We start from the raw sequence: 15,340 nt of genomic DNA on the forward strand, positions 1-15,340 counted from the left end.
ATTACTGGAAAACTCTTGGCAACTTTAAAAATATAACCTGGTCAGTGACAAACTGATTGGGATGATAAGGCATAAATGATTAAGTTAGTTTTTCTTCCTGTAGGAAGTGTCAGATATCTGCAGGTCAAATATGCAGTTGTGGAGGGCTTTTTATTCTGATAAGTGCTGGTGCATTTAATAATGTAATTGTTTATTTTTCTGGATTAATATCAGAATGTCTTAACTCAACAGCTGTAAGTGCATATAAACAAGTTGAGCATTTGCATGTTCCAGCGCAAAGCACTGCAGGAAAAAAATGTGACATTTCAAATCCTTGACTCAGATTTGCTGATAGTCATTCTATACTACTTTTGTATCACAATAAAATATCTTGCCAAATTATGTGTGTGTATTTTTAATAATATTTAAAATGACTAATAAAAGAATAACAAATATATGATTTTCCAAATGCAGTCTGGATGTTGGTGATTCATACCCCCAAAAGCAACTTTCCCATCATTTTGAGGCAGTGTGTGCTTAAGTGGGTTAAGACTCACTTAGTGATCAGAAAATCACTGGTTTAATCCCCATCTGCAGCTCAAAGGGGCTGAACCCCGTTATGGAGCACCTGATTGACATCAGGGCTAGAGGTAATGCATCACTTGTTAAAAGACATTTGTGAATGGGAGCCATGCTCTTCTATATAGTTAAATCCATCCATGTTCCAAACTGGAGCACCTGGAGGAAACCCTACAACGACATGGGGAGAACATGCAAACTCCACACACATGTAACCCAGGGGGAGGCTCGAACTTGGGTCCCAAAGGTGTGAGGCAACAGTGCTAACCACTGCACCACCATGCTGCCCCTTAGTTGAATCCAGCCAGCTCCAAAACATTACAAAGGAAACTGTAATCCCGAATGTGGAGCTCTTAGGGCATAGGGCACGATTTGGGACAAGCAATTTTACTCTTAAAAGGAAAAGGAAACAAGCCGTTCCTGTTTCATGGGAAATGTAGTACACACAAAAAATACTGTCATAGTAAATGATAACTAAAATCGCCATAGGAAATATGAAAAACAGTAAGAATGCACCAGTTAAAGATATATAAGTGAACATTAAATAAAAAATATTTCATAGTTACAGTGAAATATTCTGGAACATTCGAGACAGCGCCAGTGTTTACCCAGAATTCCGCGCGCCCGCCCCATTACCCACAGTGCTTAAGCGGCTTCTTTCTTGTGTTTGGAAGTAGCGGATAACGATGTCTGTACTGGAGGGTCCGCTTAACGTCCTCGGTCAGAGGACGACCGGGGAGTCGGTTCGCACTCAGAACGGTGAGGTTTATTACCTACTCAAGCGCATTTTTTTAGGTTTGTGTTTTGGAGCGCAGGACATTTGTAGATGCGACACAGCCGGCGCCTTGCTGCTCCACCTCAGACACGTGTGCTATACTTCCTTAGGCTAGCTAGCTAACTAGTTAGCTAACCTACTCGATCGCTCATTTTCATATTTTTAAAAACCATTTTGTGTCCATATTAAGAATTATTATAATGTACAAGCGTTCCACCATAGCCGTTTCTTGTATTTAGCGAGTTAAATCGAGAGGCGGATTGTTCTTCCTTTTCAGTGGCTATGTTAGCCTAGCTGCTCCGTTCATTCTGCTGGCATTGTGAGTGCCGATCGTTATTTATTCTCTCGCGTTAAGGGTGCGACTGTGCACCATGCATGCATCCATCCCTCCATTCATCGTGCTTTGCATAATTAGGGCTGGATTCCATTATCCCTCTTTTTAAATGGCCTTTGTTCTGTACGTTCCCTTTATGTCAGTCACACGTAAGGCGCTTCCTTAAGGGGGGCGGGATGCGCAATTGAGCATTGAGATGGTCCTCTAATGATGGCGTTTGTCCACTTTTCCAGTCATGGCGGCATCCTCCATCGCCAACATCGTCAAAAGTTCCCTCGGTCCAGTCGGCCTGGATAAAATGTTGGTGGATGACATAGGAGTAAGTACGCTTAGGCGCTGGATAGTATTGAGTTGTGATTTTACAGAAATGTAGAATAGATCAGGTTTTTATGTGTAAGTGTGTAAGGTTGTAATCTCTTATACTTATTGAATGATACTAGATCAAGGATAATCTAGAGAACATATATACTTGTCAGTCTGAGTGCAAATGATGTATGATGAGCATAGGTGGACATTTCAGGTCCAGAAAGCAAAAATCCAGTCCAAGATTGAGATTCAACCAACCAGTTGAGAACTGTGTGACTTTTTTCACTCGGCCGGTTGGTTGAAACAAAATCTTGATCTGGATTTTTACTTTCTGGACCTGATCGATCCACCTTTGATAATGATTATCAGTGACAGTGTTGTGCTGTGTGCAGGATGTGACCATCACCAACGACGGTGCCACCATCCTGAAGCTGCTTGAGGTTGAGCACCCAGCCGCAAAGGTTCTGTGTGAGCTGGCAGATCTCCAAGACAAGGAGGTCGGCGACGGGACCACTTCAGTGGTGAGCTTGCCAGTGGCTTCTCGACTCCTCCCATCCGAGCTGCCTTTGCGACTGCCTGCCCCGGGTCCCATTTTAGTACCAATCATTCCTATTTCCCACGAATGACTGGCTATGCAAATGGGACAGAGCATCTCTGCCATTGTCTGAAGGAGAGGTCTGCACTTCCTGCCTCTTCTATATGTAATGACAGCACATCCCGTGGTCTCTTGTGGATAAACTGCTGTTGAGGTCTAGGTCTGGTCAGCTGATTGAAATTAGACGCCCCCAAATAGGTTGTAGAAACTGAATTTTAGCCAAATTTTAGCTTATTGATCTGTGGTCACCTTGTAGGTGATCATTGCAGCTGAGCTGTTAAAGAGTGCCGACGAGCTGGTGAAACAGAAGATCCACCCCACGTCTATCATCAGCGGATATCGCCTGGCTTGCAAGTCAGTATCTGTGCACTGTGTTATAATGAAAAAAACCAAACGCGTGCTTCCCCCCAGGTTGGTGAAGGGTGCTGGTATTTCGATGCTGAGTACTTATTTATCTCCCTCTGCAGGGAGGCTGTGCGCTACATCAATGAGAATCTCACCATTGGCACGGAGGACCTCGGCAGGGAGTGCCTCATTAATGCTGCGAAAACCTCCATGTCGTCCAAAATCATTGGCGTGTATCCTGTCACGTGCGACCTGCGGATCGTGTTCCGTTATTAATGATGATGCTGAAGTTTGCCTTTCTTCATTTGATTTTTACTCGGGGTTCCCTATTTATTTCAGGTGGGACCAGCCATATACAAAGGCTTTAACCACCCCACAAAACAACATCAATCTAGACATGCAGGGAAATTGCTTTATGCAAGGGTAAAGAGATTTCTTCATCGAAATACTTTTCATATGTAAGGGGGCACTGAGATATATTTAAAACTCAGAGACGGAGAAAAGTGACCTATGGTATAGTAGGGGTCTTTTTTCCCTCAGAAATGTTGCCCCTTTGTGGTTCAGTTTGGTGGTGGACCTTGACAGGAGCTCCCAGTGACGCAGACTTCTTCGCGAACATGGTGGTAGACGCGGCAATGGCGGTGAAGTTTGTGGACAGCAAGGGCGCTGCCCGCTATCCCATCAACTCCGTGAACGTGTTGAAGGCCCACGGCCGGAGCCAAAAGGAGAGCTTCCTGGTCAATGGCTACGCCCTCAACTGTACCGTGGGCTCGCAAGGTGGGGGGGCGGCTTTGGCATGGGGGTGGGGGTCTCCCATTCTGTTTGCTGCTGCGCTTGTGCGGTGGTGCAGGGAGCTATACGCGTGGGAGAGAGCAGCCAGCCCAGAGTGTGAGGGGCGGCCTGCAGGTTGCTGCTTCATGTCCTCTGCGACTGAACAACGTGTTTAAGTGTTTACCCTAATGGGGGGGAATTAATATCATACATCAGGGTTTCCCAATCTGGTCCACGTTTTTGTCCCTCCCCCATCCCAAGCAAAAATGTGGAGAAACTGTGGATCCACATTAGGAAACACTGCTGTACATTTAAACGTTTGGAAAGTCCACCCACCTTTGCATGGCTGTGAATATATGCAGCTGTTTTGTGGGGGTGTTTTTATGTTAATCTACAACATCTGCACTTTTACTAGGTATTATGGCAGGGAGTTTTTCTCTCTCTCTACTGATATGTGTGGGCAGTTCTGACCATTGCATATCAGTGTGAGGTCTCCTGTAGTGAGATGGTAATACCAAAGTAACAGTTTTATATTACACTGTTTTGATTGGTATATTGTATGTATGTAATTCAGCAATTTTTGCTGTGTTTTTGTGATGCTAGGTGGTTAGCAGGGGATTGCTGTGGTCTTGATTTTATGGTTAGTGCCAGCAGAGTTGTCCAGCCTCATAATGGTGGTCAGTGTAGGCATGAGTCATGTCATGCCCCCCAGATGAACATCGATGTGTCCCTCAGGTATGGTGAAGCGTGTGACCAGCGCCAAGGTGGCCTGTCTGGACTTCAGCCTGCAGAAGACGAAGATGAAACTGGGCGTCCAAGTCGTCATCAGTGACCCGGAGAAACTCGATCAGATCCGGCAGAGGTATGCCAGTAACGGGGGACTGTCCCCCTGCCAGTGGATGTAATCAGTCTCACTATTTGGATTCCCATTTACATTGCTGCCACACTGGCCTGTAGTGTGAGTGGTTATACGCGTGGGAAATATCAACCGTAGCCTGAGATCTTTCTTACCAAAATGCACAATTTTGGGAGTCATTTTGGGCTCGACAGCTGATATTATACTGGCAAAATCATTTAACCTTGAATGTTTCTAAATCCATTTTCTGCTGCTTTTCTATTGCCATATAATTAAATAGGATTATTCTGTGCATCAGTGTGGTGAATGTACTTCTCAATGGGTTCTTTCAGGGAGTCGGATATCACAAAGGAGCGTATCCAGAAGATTCTGGCTGCGGGGGCTAATGTCATCCTGACCACTCAAGGCATTGATGACATGTGTCTTAAGTACTTTGTGGACGCTGGCGCCATGGCAGTGCGCAGAGTCCTGAAGAGAGATTTGAAGCGCATCGCCAAGGCAACAGGAGGTGATTGGACACATGCCTGCCAATCAGATACATGCTGAAGAACTTTAAGAGTTTCATGGCGCTTATCCAATCCATTTGTGTTTCAGCTACTGTCTGCTCATCCCTATCTAACTTGGAGGGGGAGGAGACATTTGAGGCGTCTCTTCTTGGCCAGGCAGAGGAGGTGGTCCAGGAAAGAGTGTGTGACGATGAGCTCATTCTCATCAAAAAGTGAGGCTCTTCTTCCAGATCCCTGTTTCAGAGAATTGAAATGTAGTGGAGAGAGTCATGTCCCCTTAATGTAATGTGTTTATGTCCCTCTTTCATACCTACAGTACCAAGGCACGTACTTCAGCCTCGATCATCCTACGTGGAGCCAACGACTTCATGTGCGACGAGATGGAGCGTTCGCTACACGACGCGCTCTGCGTGGTCAAACGTGTGCTGGAGTCCAAGTCTGTGGTGCCAGGAGGAGGTGCTGTAGAGGCAGCCCTGTCCATCTACCTGGAAAACTACGCGACAAGCATGGTAATGACTGGGGTGTAGAACGGTATTGCGTGTCGTGGATGTCGTTTGGCTTCTTCTGACATAGCCATGCTCCTGCAGGGCTCACGGGAGCAGCTGGCCATTGCCGAGTTCGCCCGTTCCCTGCTGGTGATCCCAAAGACCCTAGCGGTGAATGCGGCGCAGGATTCCACCGATTTGGTCGCCAAGCTGAGAGCTTTCCACAATGAGGCTCAAGTCAACCCCGAGCGCAAGAACCTCAAATGGTCAGTGATGGGATGTTAATCTACATTTGCTGCATTGCTTTACCTCCGATTTAAAATTGAAGGTTGTGCACTGAAAGTGGGGGTTGCAGTTCTTGTAATGGCTGCCATTTTTTTGGTCTGGACAGGATTGGTCTCGACCTGGTCAACGGCAAGCCCAGAGATAATAAGCAGGCGGGCGTCTATGAGCCAACCATGGTCAAGACCAAGAGCCTCAAGTTTGCCACTGAGGCAGCTATCACCATTCTCCGTATTGATGACCTCATCAAGCTGTTCCCAGAGCAGAAGGAAGGTGGGCCATCCTACCAGGATGCTGTGCAGTCCGGGGCCCTGGAGGACTAGAGGCTGGTCACTGACGGCACTTTGGAGGTTTCTGTTCCCTATTTATGCATAGCTTCCTATTCTGTGTCATATAGTATGTAGGCCTTGCACTTGCCTTCCCAAGCCACTTGCAAACATGGGTTTACTGTGTTGGACACTTAATAAATAGGTCTCAATGGCCTGTGTTTCCTGTTTATATTCATTGTGTGTTTGTTTCTCAGCTGGTACCAGAAATTGCCAAGTGGCAATAATGGCAAACTTCTTCCCCAGTGAAAATATTTTGGGAGCTGTAATCCTTCATGGTAGGATGCATCAAAATTGTTTTTCGTCTATGGCAATTAAGGATTGGTGGACTGGATTAACTGATTTAAATCTGTAAAATGGTCTATAGCAGTGGTTCACGCACTTTACACCATATACAACTTACACCATATACAGTCGAACCTCGTTACTACGTACAAGGCGGGATATCAAAAACATGTACATTATAAGCATAGAACGTTGTAACCACTTAGTGCAAGATGGATGAAAGAACTCACGAAATATCCATGTAAATGATAAAACTTTAATAGAACAGACCCTTAAATTGACTACAAAACAAAAAACACATTATTACCTGTTAAATAATTCGACAAAGCTCATTTGGATCCTTGATATTTTCCTTAAATTACTCACGATTACTTAGTTCCGGCCGGCAATAAACGGCAACAAAAATACACAACGGATTTTTAAAATAAACATTCGCATCCGAATTGGCATTTGGCCTGAAAATATTAATGAAATATTGGTCAAATTAAATCCTTTACTTCCATTATTATTCTGAATTCACAATTACCAGCATGACCGGTATTTCACAAGGTTTAATAAACAAAGAATACGCACACAACGCTTAACAAGCCATTACTACGCAGTCCGATAACGATCGGTCAAGGCAACTCATTTAACGCGGGAAGTTACAACGCAATAGACAAATGTGCATTGTCGGGCGAAGATCCGGTAGATACAAGTAGATGTAGCAACACAAGTTGTGGTGGGCGGGGAGAGCGCTGCACGTTGTAACGATGGTTAGTTTTCGTATTTTCTCTAGAAATTTGGCTGTTGTATCGAAGTTTACGCTGTAAGGGTGTATGCTGTAAACAATGGCTGCTATTGGAATAATACATTGGCTAAAAACGGGAATTAGAAACCTGCACGTTGAAAACGTTGTATCCGGGGTACGTAGTGACGAGGTTCGACTGTACCACACCCAAGGGTTGCCGTTGGACACGTTCTCAATCTCCCTCCGCTTGTTTGCAGCACGGTGGGTTGCTGAGTCGCAATATCGCGGAAATCTTCGTTTTTAGACCAGGGGTCACCAGTATGGTGCCTGTGGGCACCAGGTTGCCCCCAAGGACCACGAGTCGCCCGTGGACCTGTTCTAAAAATAGCACAACTCACCATTGAGCAGCGTCTAAAATTTAATACGTGACGGTATTCGTTGTGTGGTGTGTGTGTTAGATTTCTTACATTTTTTTTAGATCAGGTATACAATACAGCCAAAGGACATCTTATGCTGTATACAGACATTTTCTTAGAGGTAAACAGACTGACAGTCTGATTCAATGCGGTTTGTACTACAAGCAGCTGGAAATTTAACCTGCCCACATTGGTAAGTGTCCATCTGAACATCACAGCACTCACCATATGGTCCATGACATTTTATTGCTAATGGTGTACAGAGCAATACAGTAAAAGCATTTGTTTGTGTGTGTGTGTGTGTGTGTGTGTGTGAATATATATATAACAAATTATTCCTGACCATTCTTACACGCAGTTAGTGATTTCTCATCGTATTAACTGAACCCTATTTGTCCAGCTAGTAACTGTTGCTGTAACTACATCACAGGCTTGATATACTGTAAACAATTCCAGTTTTCACACTGATTTTACATTAGACTGTTCAGACTCCCTATATATTCCACAACTTTCTGTAATAAGGTATGTGTGTGTTTTTTTGGCACTTTATGGAAGACTAACTCAGTAACTGTACTGTAATACCGAATGACTGGCGGAATGTCTTAAACCGTCTAGCAGTGAAACGGGGTATCTTCAGGCTCTCTCCACACACATGGCCACGCCCATCCCCCCTCCCACACAGAGTGCGGCCACACCCCTCCGGCCACCAGTCCTTTGTAGAGCGTGCAGGAGCGTCACCAGGATGCGGCACCCCGACATGCCCAGGGGGTGGCCCAGTGAGATGGCACCACCACTGATGTTCACCTGCAGAGGAAACCAAGTTAGCTTCTGCAAGTTGGGGATTAGGTTGGCACAAATGGGTGGGATCCATGCTGGGAATGCAGTCTGTGCGTAGGTCCAAGGAAGAGTTATTGCTATGGGATCCAGAAAGAGGCCACAATATCCAAATTTTATTACTGGATCAAGTTTTGTCAAATATTTCAGTCCAGTTTAGAGAAAAACACACTTTAATGCCTTATGGTTAGACAGCACTACCTTGTCCTGGCTTAAGCCAAGCTCCCGGACTACAGCAACCGACTGTGCTGCAAAGGCTTCGTTGATCTCAAACAGGTCCACCTGATCCAGCTGCCATCCAGCCTTCTCGACCTGGAACACAGACGAAGCCTCTTTTCTGCTTTCACCAGGCATGCAAAGAGAAATGAAATCACTGAATATGTATAAAATAAAGAGTTTGATGGTAGAGGGTGTGACTCAGAGCCTCCCTTACCGCCTTCCTAATGGCAGCGATGGGACCAGTACCCATAATCGCTGGGTCTAGGCCCACCTGAGCCCAGGACATGATCTTAGCCATTGGCTTCAATCCCCTACGGTTGGCCTCAGAAAGAGACATGAGAACCGTGGCAGCAGCTCCATCATTGATCCCTGTGAGACAGCAGCAGAAAGCATCATGGGAGATGGGTGACAGAGGGCTTTGTGGGTTAAATGGGTCATAAGTACACCCATGAGTAAAAGACAGTTTCAGGTTGGTATGATGTCAATAGCAACTACTGCACTCTCAAAAGACGTTGGCAGGTCCTGCCGACCGACCTGATGCATTTCCAGCTGTCACAGTCCCCGTTCCATCCTTCACAAAGTATGGCTTCAGTTTGGACATGGCGTCTAGGTTGCTGCCATGTCGGGGAAATTCGTCTATTTTCACCTCAACCGGTCCTGCATTCAGAGTCAAACCTTCGTGACCTTCGCCAGCATCACGCACGTTGTAAGCGCTCAAGTCAGTGACTGTCGTCGGAGCAGACGGGCGAACCTTACCTTTTCTGGATGGAACGGTTACCGGTACGATTTCCTGGTCAAAATACCCGGCTATCTGGGCGGCCTCTGTTCGATTCTGGGAGGAGACTGCGAACTTGTCCTGATCGTCACGGCTCACAGCCCACTGCTTGGCCACATTCTCCGCTGTGGCGGGAGCACGTGCAAGAACATAAGCACGGTATACAAAAACGTACGGCATCCAGACACCATGTGGGAAGACCGACCTGTGATCCCCATGTGGCAGCTGTGGAACGCGTCGGTCAGCCCATCTGAGACGATGGAGTCCTGCAGGTTAGCGTCACCCATTTTCACTCCAGCTCGCATGTGGACTAAGTGCGGGGCCTGCAGGTCATAGGAAGGCATTATCTACTTGATGATATCACAACACACAGCTGCTGATATTGGGATCTGGAAGCTCAAACACACTGATTTAAAGACCGCTGGATGCAACATTCACATCAAGGCATGAATAACTGACTAATCGCTATGGATTAAAAGTCCTGTAGTAGATTTGAAGTGGCAGGGTATATCACAGGGTGCAGCACTGAAGGTTATATGCTATGCATATAATCAGAAGGTTGTTGATTCAAATCCCATGACTGGCAGAGTGATTTCATGTTGGGCTCTTAACCCTAAATTGCCCAAATCCTAAACAGTCTGATAAATAAAACACAATTGTTCACGAGGGCTTCATTTTAGCCTAAAACATTTCTAAGCATCAGCCTCATCAACAAACCTGTTTTTGCTTTATTTCTAAAAAAAAAATGGTATTCCTCTCCTCTACTTAAAGAGAACACTCCTTTACACTGTGAGACTAGTCTTTTTATTGGCATGTGTTCTGAGTTACAGGTGCATGGGGACAATAGTACCAACAACAGTACAATAAAGGACAAGAATCTTGGACCCTATGCTTATTTTTTCAATGGTAGTACAGGCAGCGACCTGTAGGATGCTTGTATATACAGGAGTCCCTTTGGAAAACGCTGAATGTTGACATTAGCAGTCTATACAGTACAGCTCAGACCAAACAGGCCTTGACGGTGACCTACCCTGCTCATGTTCTCCATGCCCCCAGCCACCACCACCGTCGCCTCCCCAGTGAGAATCGCCTGGGCTCCCAGCCACACGGCCTTGAGGCCCGAACCACACACCATCTGGCAGCTCCAGGCAGGAACGGCATATGGGATGCCCGCCCCCACACCGGCCTGGCGTGCTGGGTTCTGGCCCTGGCCTGAAGACAGGACCGGCGGGAAAGGGGAGAACACGTTCAGCAACGCGTGCTAACAAAAGCAACTCTGACAGCCAAGCTGTCTGCAGGAACCACGCATTCGACGTGGAGTGAAAGGCAATGGGGAAAGAAAAAGCCATTTTACGCACAGTTGTGAGAAAAATGTTGCAAAAAGTTAGCAGATTTCCTTACTCAGACTAACCAACTACACCGGATAATTAGCTCATTAATGTGTGTTTGAGCAGCGAAATCTGCAAACTCTGTTGGATTCTGGCCTCCAGGACTGATGTATTAGCTGGACTTCCAGATAAGTGACTCCTAAAATGTGATCTGATCTTCACCAAAGTGATAAAAATAAAGATTAGGTCAGGTCAGGTTACTCGATTTGGTTTGCAACACTTTACATTGTATTATCTTTATCGGACAAGTGAAACTATCAAGGTCACTAACCATATTAACCGTTATGAACCGTTATAATTAGAAATCAGTGGAACCACATTAATTTGTAATAACCTCAGACCCACTACACATGGAGTAGGTCTTTTGGCATTTTGGTCTATACAATACCGTTGCAGTTCATACATATTTTGGAAAGTCTTGCCTGATTGTCCAAAAAGGAAGCCTATCTAAAGAATAATATGCAATATTTTAATTAAAAAAATTGGAATCAATGATAGATGATAGAATCATTCCCCTCCACTCCCTCCCATTTTTTTTTTTATGGAAATCAACTAATCAGCAGAGTTCAGATTTAATTATGATTTACTAACATGCCATGAATTTAAAACAAACTTTAAACATTCTGTTAGAAGAAAAAAAAGACGGTTTTTCCTTTAAATGCCCAAGAAATACAGAAGGCTGAACTGAAAGGCAATATGTAAATCTTTCTTATCGTACTTTCTGTGCAGCCCGATAAACACAATCACCAGTCATGTCTGTTATTGTCCCTTACCAATATCTTCAAATCACGCAAGCCTAGATAACTCAGACTCAGCCCTTATAAGATGCAGTATTTGTTCTCTTACAGCATCTTTTATGTTAAGATAACAGGTACCACGATATTCCGCTGTAAAATTTCCTGATACGACTTGGGTATTCATTATACCCATTCATTATGCTAAGCAGCCCCACAACATAAAACCCCCTCACTCATGCTTCACACCTGGGGGGACATATTGGTTTGGTTATCCTGTATTTTATTTTCTACAAAAACAGTGCACAATCAAAAGGTGTCCTGTACATGTCCACAGAACTTTATTCCAGCAGTGCGGTGGAACATGCAGGTGGCTGACTGGCAGTGATGTTTCTTTGGGGAGAGCGGAGGTGTACTCCATTTAACCTCCCCAGTCTGCGACTGACACATGAATACAGGTATCAAGTGCAAGCAATACCTACAGACAGCTGTCACCCTACAATCCACTGCTATTGCACTGTCAGTAGCCGAGGGGCTGAATTTCTTCTACCTGTAAACTATCCACCTGACTGCGGACTGATGAAGCCTGGGCCTACAGAAATCCTTTTGTAAGAAGTCTTCCATTGAGGTCCTCTGAAATCTCATCTCATCAGACCATATTGGACTAAGAGATGTCTGTTGTGAAGTACAGGTATCCAGCATTGTTTGTTTGTTTGTGTGTGTGTGTGTGTGTGTGTGTGTGTTTTTAATGTGGCAGGGCGGGTAAAATGCCTTTGGAACACCTTTCTTCAATTATCGTTTTTTTCAAGACGGCATTGTGTTTGTCTGTTGAAATCATTTGTTCAATAAACATATGGAATTGTAAAATTCTGAGTGTGCCATTTGTTAAATGAGATTGTGGCTATGTATTATTAAAACTTTGGTGATGATCCGATTACATTTTGGGTGTCATTCATACTGAAATCCAGATAATTAAAATGAGTTTCTGAACCATATGAAAGTGAAGAGTGTCATATCATGGTGTTCTGCCAATAATCACAGGTTAATAAACATAGAGACAAACAGACCCTTCTGATTACTGTGTCGTCATGCTGCAGGTCATGTTTGAGGTTCACCTGCAGTCAGAACGTGTCCCATGACGACCTCGGACACGTCATCGGGTTTCACCGAGGCTCGTTGCAGGACCTCCCTGATCACAGCAGCACCCAAGTCGGATAGAGGTACGCTTGACAGGACACCGTTGAAGGACCCTGTCCACATTTAGAAAACATAAGGAATTCATACTGCAGGGGTCTCCAACTCCGGTCCTGGAGAGCTACTATCCAGTAGGTTTTCTATCATACCTGGCTTCTGATGAGCCATATCTGTTCTCGGGCAAATACCAGGAACAGATGTGACTCATCAAAAGCAGGGTAGGATAGAAAACCTACTGGATAGTAGCTCTCCAGGATCGGAGTTGGAGACCCCTGCCATAATGGCTGAAGTGCAACATACCTAACCTCAGTGAAGACAACTAACAAATTACGACACCTCCAAAACACACAAGAAGTTTTAATGTTGCAATGCCGTCACAGTATAACGAAAGAGACAATGACTCGTTTTCCCCGTCTCAGTATACCACGCTGATTTCGACAGCGCTGGCTCCTGTCTCAGTGTCAGCCGAAGCTACACTCCTATGACAAACGGTTATTGGTTTAATCGGGGAGGAACTTTACAGTCATTCCCGTTCTACAGCCAATAGGAAATCATCGACCTATCGCCTTACGACGAGTTACCAGCCAATCGCAACCTCAGAGGTCTGGACCGGGTCGGGGCAACCAATAAGTGCTCTCCCTGAACAGCGATCAAGGAAACGTCCTAACGAAATTAACGAAAAGCAACAATAGAGCAATGAGATAAGTCTATAATGTTTACATATTTTCTTGGAGTCTTCTTGGTAGCTAATTTACCAGCTGTCGCGTCATAGTGTTAATAAAACATACCATTGATTTGAAGTGAATCGGATTGAAATCAAGTTGTTGTCTATTATCATTTACAACTGTTTTCCTACACTCCAGTCTCCAATAGTGTGACCGTAATTGCTATTCAATATTTCTGAAAATCGGCAAGAACCTCACACTACTATACGTGACACGTTCAAGTACCCTGACAAACTGTAATTTATAACATTACAAAATACAAAATACCAAATCGGTTAACAAAATATATTCTAAAACCAATTTGCTTTGCAATACAATTAATACACAAAATGAAGAAAATTCTGTTTTACCAATGGGGGTCCTTGCCGCAGAAACGATAACAACTGAATCGGCGTTCATTCTCCTTGATTCTCCTTGGCGTTTGTGGGAACTTCGCACAGCAGCAGAAACCTGTATATCTGAATATCTCAAAGACCAACGTGCTACCTAACCATAGTGAGGTGACCCGTACTTATTTGCATGTAGCTGTAGATTGGCGTATTTCCCAAGAGATACACAACTTTCCCTCCGTGGGTAGTATACGTGAGCGTATTGGGGAGGCCGTAACTTAGAAAGTGAATGGTCCTCCTTGTTTGTTTAAACTTCCAACGAGGCTGAAATTTGCAATTCTATTGAGCAACATACAATTTATAGTAAAATGTAAATATACGGAAGTTAAATATCAACTGCGACCAAGAAAGGCATATCCTCACGAAGAGATCTCTTATACGCATGCGCAACATCACGCCACCTCATTGGCTGCATCATACGTATTTCGGAAGCTTCTTATGTATGACCACCTCTGGATATAAAACATTCTTCCTAATATATACGTCATTTAGCCAAATAATCTGTCACTCAATGTAGATACAATCATACCTAAAAATTAAAATGATCCTGTTTGTGTACCTTTCATTTAAAAACCAGATTCGTGTTTGTCGATTCCCATAGACCTAAACGTCTCCCATCTACTGGAAACAACGTCTACATATAATACGATCGATTTCACATCTAATAGTCCGCATAAATATCAGGATCATCAGATTCCCTTCCGTCAGGAAGTGCACTCGCGAAACTCCCTGATGCACGAATATTTTCTAGTTTTAAGGCAGACAGATATTTCACAGTCTCTTGGATTTTTTCCATGTATATTCACGGTGTAGTCGGGGAGAGGGAAATGCGGTACTTCTCAACATATATGTTGAGAACATTCATATATTCATCGGAAAATCTTTACGTTGTTCTATTAATTGCTTATTGAAATCCACGATGCCCCCCACTTTGAGTAGAAACGTTATTGGTTTATTAAGTTAAACGTAACACCGCCACCGCCTACTCAGGGAAGCGATGAGGACATTGGAGCATTAAGTGGGTGAGGAGAGCAACCTTAAGCAATTCTTCCTACGCTGAATAAATTTTCCCAAATGCTTGTACCAAAGGCGGCCAATGTAAAGTGTAAGAATTTCAGTAAATTCATAACGAAATCACTTACGTAGATATACAAAAAAGTATGAATATTAACAATACATGTTTTCTAAATATGCACAACAACCCGAACCTTAATCATTAAGACTAGGCCCTGTCGCAGTGACCTTGAACAGCGCATATAGTTATAATTTATTCCAGTAAACTGTTTATTGTCTGCGGCACAATTGGTTGAGAAAAACAATTGAAGAAATATAAATGTAATTTCTGGGTTAACTCCACAGTGTAAGGCAACACAAACACAAAGTTAATTGTAGTGCATAATTATACGGACAAATGCGGCTTGTGTGTCACCTTCAGAGTGCATGACGGTAATAAGGGAAATTAATAGGCATGATTCCTCTGGAAAAGTTATTCACATACATGTCAGTCCAACA

The 15,340-nt window shown here is 44.2% G+C and overlaps 2 protein-coding genes and 1 non-coding gene across 3 annotated transcripts; 2 read left to right on the forward strand and 1 right to left on the reverse strand.

Annotated features, from left to right (window-relative positions):
• The first annotated feature begins 1,172 nt into the window (after nt 1-1,172).
• On the forward strand, nt 1,173-6,311 carry tcp1 (t-complex 1). Its single transcript, XM_048985717.1, has 12 exons — nt 1,173-1,317; nt 1,901-1,986; nt 2,366-2,494; nt 2,825-2,922; nt 3,036-3,146; nt 3,509-3,690; nt 4,420-4,546; nt 4,873-5,048; nt 5,135-5,258; nt 5,363-5,555; nt 5,634-5,797; nt 5,923-6,311. The coding sequence occupies exons 1-12, from the start codon at nt 1,245-1,247 to the stop codon at nt 6,134-6,136; spliced, it is 1,677 nt and encodes a 558-aa protein (XP_048841674.1). The 5' UTR covers nt 1,173-1,244; the 3' UTR covers nt 6,137-6,311.
• LOC125715287 (small nucleolar RNA SNORA29) lies at nt 2,558-2,695 on the forward strand. The gene has a single exon (XR_007383999.1). It is a non-coding gene; the product is annotated as a small nucleolar RNA SNORA29 (small nucleolar RNA).
• A 349-nt stretch (nt 6,312-6,660) lies between the features above and the next one.
• acat2 (acetyl-CoA acetyltransferase 2) lies at nt 6,661-14,216 on the reverse strand. The gene is made up of 9 exons (XM_048985718.1): nt 13,790-14,216; nt 12,636-12,770; nt 10,429-10,610; nt 9,604-9,721; nt 9,380-9,523; nt 9,158-9,280; nt 8,838-8,992; nt 8,606-8,716; nt 6,661-8,374 (listed from the first exon to the last, which is right to left on the reverse strand). The coding sequence occupies exons 1-9, from the start codon at nt 13,836-13,838 to the stop codon at nt 8,204-8,206; spliced, it is 1,188 nt and encodes a 395-aa protein (XP_048841675.1). The 5' UTR covers nt 13,839-14,216; the 3' UTR covers nt 6,661-8,203.
• Between the last annotated feature and the right edge of the window lie 1,124 nt (nt 14,217-15,340).

The sequence above is a fragment of the Brienomyrus brachyistius genome, chromosome 19, assembly GCF_023856365.1.
Source record: "Brienomyrus brachyistius isolate T26 chromosome 19, BBRACH_0.4, whole genome shotgun sequence".
In the NCBI taxonomy this organism is placed as follows: domain Eukaryota; kingdom Metazoa; phylum Chordata; class Actinopteri; order Osteoglossiformes; family Mormyridae; genus Brienomyrus; species Brienomyrus brachyistius.

Bases quoted from the DNA above. Each gene is read 5' to 3' on its own strand.
- tcp1 (XM_048985717.1), top strand. From the start codon at position 1,245: ATGTCTGTACTGGAGGGTCCGCTTAACGTCCTCGGTCAGAGGACGACC. The intron at 4,547-4,872 runs GTATGCCAGTAA...GGGTTCTTTCAG, and splicing joins CTCGATCAGATCCGGCAGAG to GGAGTCGGATATCACAAAGG. The intron at 5,556-5,633 runs GTAATGACTGGG...ATGCTCCTGCAG, and splicing joins AAAACTACGCGACAAGCATG to GGCTCACGGGAGCAGCTGGC.
- acat2 (XM_048985718.1), bottom strand. From the start codon at position 13,838: ATGAACGCCGATTCAGTTGTTATCGTTTCTGCGGCAAGGACCCCCATT. The intron at 8,993-9,157 runs GTCGGTCGGCAG...GCTGTCTCACAG, and splicing joins GACAGCTGGAAATGCATCAG to GGATCAATGATGGAGCTGCT. The intron at 8,717-8,837 runs GTAAGGGAGGCT...TCTGTGTTCCAG, and splicing joins TCGCTGCCATTAGGAAGGCG to GTCGAGAAGGCTGGATGGCA.